The sequence below is a fragment of the Glandiceps talaboti genome, chromosome 9 (assembly GCF_964340395.1).
Source record: "Glandiceps talaboti chromosome 9, keGlaTala1.1, whole genome shotgun sequence".
NCBI lineage: Eukaryota > Metazoa > Hemichordata > Enteropneusta > Spengelidae > Glandiceps > Glandiceps talaboti.
This window is the reverse complement of record NC_135557.1, coordinates 11,537,114-11,543,715: the sequence shown is the minus strand read 5'-3', so window position 1 is coordinate 11,543,715 and position 6,602 is coordinate 11,537,114. Positions and strand designations below refer to the sequence as shown.

Genomic DNA, 6,602 nt, shown 5'->3' with positions numbered 1-6,602 from the left:
CATTTATTCATCCGGCAGCCTAATTGATAATTCACTATCAATTAATTTACATACAAAGTTAACACGCTCTGATTTACATACAACTTAAACATGTTAGGTCAATCAGGGGTCACTTCTAAGTCTATGCACAGGTTAACATACTTCTTCAACTTTGTAACATAATTTTTCACAACCTTTTAGAAAAGAATTTGGTTATGGAAAATAACAAGATTTGCCAAAGCCACTTATTATCCACTTATATTTCACTAACTTAAATAAGACATCAACATTAGTTCATATTGTTAGAGTTGAAAATTCGATATCTAGACAACATTAGTATTTAAAGGTAATATAAACCATTCGAATACATTGGTTCCTTTAAGGTACGACAATGTCCAAAGCATTAATTCTGTTTTGCTTATTCATTAAAATAATTATAGGATGTGAGTACCAATTTATATTTGAATTGGGATAACCATTTTGACAGTCAAACAGGCAGACAAATATGATAATAAAATGCCATTTACTGAAGTTACAAAGTGCTACAACGTTACCATTTGTACAATATGTGATACCATAATGCCAGTAAACAGTGGACACCATATGTTAGCATTGGTGTCCTTAGGTTCCTATTCATTTGTTAAAGCGACTAGCAGTTTACGATTGCACGTATAACCGATTCTTGCATGCTGGGCGTACATATTATCATAGACCAAGACATCAGATTTCTGCATCTGAAAACCAACTGCTGTCTGCCACAGGACATCACGAATATGCTGGATAACTTCGGGTTCAATTTCACTTCCATCACCATAGCTACTGTGGTAGGGGTATTGCCAATTTGGGATGTCCAAGTCAACAAAGTTTGGATGATCAAAGAAATACGATGCATGATGACCAGTTATTTGGTTATACCATACACGTTCACCTTTTGCAGAAAACAAACAAAAAGAGTGTCGGTTCGATATCTGTACATTAAATAGGGAGGTGAACATCAACTCAGACTGTTAGTACAACCAAGTCACGTTGTAGACTTTTGTCCAACTGCAAGTTGAGGACAGCAATTTCTCTTATTTAGAATAGAAACCAGAATAGAAAGTTCGTTTACTAACCTGTCAATGGATGTGTTCGGAATACAGGTAGATTTTGCCAATAAAACAACGAATCGTTCACCTCCCAACGATATTCAAATCCATTACCTTTCAAATACGTCACTACTTCGGTTTTGTCGTCGGTTTGAAAAGTCTACAAAGGAACAAAATGTTAACATCTTATGAACGAATAAATACATTTATACTGCCGTGTACATAAAGGCCTGGGACTTCTCTGCATATAAAATAACTCGGGTTGTCACTAGACCTGGAAGAATAGAGGTTGCAATGCGAATGCTTTAATTTTATGAGTTTATCAAGGATGTAATGGATTGTATGTTTTCCAGAGAGTTGAGTAAGTATAGGACAGTTGTGCCGATATTGATCAGAGCCAGGGGTAATAATTGTAAAGCGCCTTGAACACAGAGTGGGAAAGAGCTACACACAAACTAACATCATTATCATTATTGTTAGTATTATATTGGAATTGGAATTGTCGAGACATGGACGTTGGATTGCAAATTAGACCTTTAATTGAATATTTAATGTACCATGCATAAGCCAAGATATTGTCTTTGAACAGAAAATATTGATTATCTACCCTGGCTGATGTAATTAAGTCACGTGTCTACGTCGAAATATATGTCTAAACTTTATGTATCGTCATTATGTGCTCCCGCTTGTTCATAAATTACGCTTAAAGAGGTACACTTATATAGTACTCAAACCTTTGTCTTAAGTTAGCAGAAAAGATACTCTGGCCTAAGATTGTGTCACTACTCATCCGTAGACAAGGTGACAGGAACCCTTAAGCCACTCATCTTTTCCTTGGGTAAACTTGAAAATAATATTGACCTTAGCCTAGAAATAAAATATATATTATCTATGATTATCAATACTCACTTGTTGCCAACTTCGATGCGAATCATTCCTTTTCTTGCAGCCAACATAATTGTAATATCTAACTCCAAGTCTCTCAAATTTTTCAACAACTTTTTTATTTAGTTTCGGTAATATATCTCTCACGTCTGCTATTACACTTTCTCCTCCATGGCCTGGTGTAGCAGGATGATCACAGTAAAACAATACCTGTATAATAAAAAAATCATTGGACGCAGATGAATAGATGAAAGTAGGCATACTGCAATAGAATAGGAATTTAAGAATTCATGTACAAAAGTTGGGATCAGTTTATTTGTTATGTTGTGTGTTGATATCACATTAATTACGAAAAAGTAATAAAAATGAACGCATCAAATGAATACTCTGCTGACCCTGCAAATGACGTTTACTGGTCAACATTTGCTAGTACTGTTGCGCCCGCACCTATTGAATGATGACGCATATGCGCACGCATATATGTTTTCAAAATAAACGAACCTGACAACTTCTGTTTGTTTTGAGAATTACAGGAGCATAGAAACTTTATCATTTTTTTCTTTTCTTGAGACAAACTTGCCACCCTTGTTCCAGAAAATGATTCACAATGAACAGTTGTTAATTATTAAAGAAATGCAGTTTTCTATGTCCCTGTTGTCTTCTGAACTATCGTCACTGTTGCCATGTGTTAACCATAGGGAACAGTGTGCTTAGAGAGTTAGAATGTACAAGGTGCGTTTGATAGCACAGTTCGTGCTTGTGTAACATTCTCATTCAGTTTCCGTCCTGCCTGTGGGTTTATCCAAGACAGGTTGTTTCCCTCACGCTCGTGAAACTCTCTGTGTTTGGGTGACTAACAGTCCCTCGAGAAAACAGACGTACGATTAGATTAGATTAGATTAGATTAGATTAGATTAGGTATATTTTATTGTCAATAAAAAACATGGAAATTCGTCTTGGCACCAGGCAAACATCAAATGTAATAAAAGACATGATAATAGTACAGACAGAAACACCAACCGAGCCACAATACAATACTAAATATGACAATACTTTCTATGTAACTACGGTAGACAGATTCTAAAATGTGAACACTTACATTAAAGCTTCTGAGTTTCCTAAGCATGAATAGACGATGCTGTGCCTTCTTGAACATGCAATCAACGTTTTATTTGAAATTCAATTTATCATCCGCAACCTTGTGACACCCAAGTATTTAATAGTATGATACTGCCCTCTTGATCAGTCAACATGTGTATAATGTTACCACCACCCTCATTCATTATTCTAAATTACAGCCCGAGAACCAATGTGTAAAAAAATAGTGCAAATGGCGTTGTATCACAACTGTGCATTTTTTTAAAATTGTTTATCCATATGGTGATCCATGCTAGGTATAGGTGTTCATTTGCCGAATGACTATCTAGTTGCCTATCCAACAATGTTGTTATCTAGGCATTATATGCGATCATTTGGCAGTTACGATGGGTGTGGTCATGTTTCTAGACATATCTGCATACATTTCGAATATTTCTTCACTTGTCTATGAATCCCTTATGTTCTGTTTGCAATATATGTGCTCATTTCGCTGTCGCTATGGGTGTGGTCTTGTTATTAGGTATATTTGCGTGTATATTTGAATGTTTTTTTTCATTTGTCTATTAATACATGTTGTTATATTTGCAATAAATGTGACTGTTGCTATGGACGGGGTCTTTATGCTAGGCATATTTACATGCATTTTAAGTTATTCATTTGTCTACTAATTTCTGTCATCCTTACAATATTGGTGATCAGTTGGCTGTTGCCATGGGCGTGGTTTTGCTACTAGGCATATTTGCATAAATGTTATGAATGTTTATTAACTTTTCTATTGGTTATATTATTATTATCTTTGTGAAAAACACCACCTTTTGGCCGTTGTTATGGGCGTGGCCATTGTTGCTAGGGATATCTGCATACATTTTTTGAATGTCTACTCACTTGCCTACCATGTGATGTTATTTGACCAAAATATACTACCATTTGGTTGTTGTTAAGGGCGTGTCATGGATGCTAGGGCCAATTTTGTCAAAAGATTTGGAAGAAAATCTGTAGAATAACACTTATAAAACATCTCACCAAATTTCAGTCACATTGATCAAGTACTTTTTGAGATATAGATTTTTTGACCAAAATTGAGTTGTTTGTATCTAATATGCATATTACTGATTGAGATCATTATATGCTGAATATTTCTTCATCTGTACACCCCAGATGTATCCACATTAAATTTCACCCCAATCTGTTCAATCAGCCAAAAGTTTGAGAATTAACGACTTTTTGACCAAAACAACACATTTGTTGCCCTAATTTGCATATCATTGATGGAATCATGTCATGAACAAATCTTAATTTGCTTACCCCTAAAAATGTTCCCACCAAATTCACGCCAATCTCCCGTTCGTATTGACCCGAAACGCACATGATAATTTTCATTTGAACAATTTCCCAACTAGATAGACACCCAAGGTAACATAACCACCAAATATTACAGTAATCAGTCCAGCAGATTTTGACTTTAAGTTCTTTAAGTTGTTTACACACACACACACACACACACACACACACACACACACACACACACACACACAGGCAAACAGTCACTTAGCGATGCCTATAGTACTACTGAACCTTCAGTTCAGTTGTGCTTGCAATTACTGAAGGCTCCCTAACTAACCTTCATTGGAGGATGACTGCTGTAAGCCATTTCATTGTGTGGCTCTATGGTAAAGATAGGTGGGTCGTTATCACTGGCAGTGAATACCAAGTCGCTGACCTCATGTCTTGCCCCATTACTTCCAGCATAGCTTGCACTTTGGTAGCCTAATGCTTTAACAAATCGTGAGAAGTCATCAGCATTCCTCAGCGGTAAGCTTCTAAACAGAATGGTCCCATAGTTGTGAAGTCGTTCATCTATTATGGCACGAGCTCTTTCTGCTCTCGTTTCAATCGGAAAATTCGATAATGCTGCTTCATAAACTGCTGGCCTGTTTTCCCTGGGACACGCCAGATACTGGGGTAAATTGTGGCCAGGAAATGTTGATCCAGGAAGCCATTCTCTTTCTGCTATGCGAGGCTGGAAATGGGGCTTCGTAATCTCAACACGTTTGTGATAAACAAAGCTGCTTTTTGCACTCAAGCTATGACATCTATATGCTATGGGATGTCGAACACTTGGTACCAATCCACTGTTAACCTTCCATGGTGTAATTCGATTACTAGCCATAAGCAGAAATCTGTGAATCGGCTTCATACATGTTGTATTGGTGGTAATGATACAATACAATGCCATGTTTTCTTGCTGATGTCTATGACCTTCACACGTTGTCCCTATTGCATTACCTTCAACTAATATTTGAGGAAACAAATACGATCATTCAAACACATAGTCTACGTTCTCTGCTTGATACTATTTATGTATGACCGTGACCGGTCTTTCCTGTACCGTAAATGTCAACCTTTTGCAATTCGGCTGAATGAGTTCCACATCACAATAGATACTCTATATTGTCGGATACATTCTAAAGTGGTGTGCAATAAAACATTGACCCCATTCACAAAGAGATAGCAACCTCCTTGTTCGTGTCAAATTAAATTAAAGTTGGGTATATACTCGTTTTGTATTTTTATGGTATGTACTTTCTGATGTTGTTTTGTCGTTATTTGTGCTTATAGCTAAAATAAATAGATATATACAAAAATTAAAAAAACTGTGTCATTACATCTAGAAATTACGGTCTTCTAGTTCGATTCATCGTGTGATATAAGGCGTAGCTCTATGTGTCTACCTTTGTATCTTACTATTTCTATCTAATTATTATAATTTATTGATTGGTACCAACTTCATTCTCATTTTAATACGAATAACACAAAGTCACAAGTATACAAGGTTGTCCCTTGTTCGTTGTGAACATTATAGTGTGAGTGTATGTCTGTCAAATGTGTTGTTCCACGCTTCAACCCTGTAGCCTACGCGATATTCATTATCTGTCAGAAATCTTGGCTTGGCACTGAGACAGTGCGCCCATATACATCTTTAGTACCACGTTCATTTGATGACTGACTGACTGACTGACTGACTGACTGACTGACTGGCCTTCTTTGGAGGATGACTACTGTATGCCAGTTCATTGTACGGCTCTATGGTGTACATAAGTGGTTCATTATCGCCTGTCAATACACTGTCTGACCTCATTTCTTGCATCAGTATCTCCAGCATAGCTTGCACTTTTATAGCTCAATGCTTTAACAACTCGTGAAAAAGTCGTTGGCATTCTTCAATGGTATGTCTCTAAATACACTGGCTTGCGTGTTCTGGTCTGATTATGAAATGAATCATTTGGCACCACGGAATAATATAAAGGGTTAAAGGAAGTGACGTCAAATGAAGATTGTGTACAGACGAGTTTAAACTGGGGCGAGTTGAAAACTTTCCATGTTCAAAGTGTGATGAATAACCGAATTCAAAGACAGGCGAATTGTCAGCTTTCTATGGAGACAGGCAGCTATTGAACAAAGTAGTCTGACTGCATTAAGGCACATTGTATCTTTTGCATTGCTTTCCTTAAAACAATTTATGGGACATTGTTTTATTGATTAATTTAAACGCAT

The 6,602-nt window shown here is 36.6% G+C and overlaps 1 protein-coding gene across 1 annotated transcript; it reads right to left on the bottom strand.

The window, feature by feature from the left end:
* Positions 1–522: 522 nt before the first annotated feature.
* Positions 523–6,210, bottom strand: LOC144439806 (dapdiamide synthesis protein DdaC-like). Its single transcript, XM_078129040.1, has 5 exons — positions 6,084–6,210; positions 4,669–5,339; positions 1,974–2,159; positions 1,092–1,224; positions 523–907 (listed from the first exon to the last, which is right to left on the bottom strand). The coding sequence occupies exons 1-5, from the start codon at positions 6,208–6,210 to the stop codon at positions 609–611; spliced, it is 1,416 nt and encodes a 471-aa protein (XP_077985166.1). The 3' UTR covers positions 523–608.
* Between the last annotated feature and the right edge of the window lie 392 nt (positions 6,211–6,602).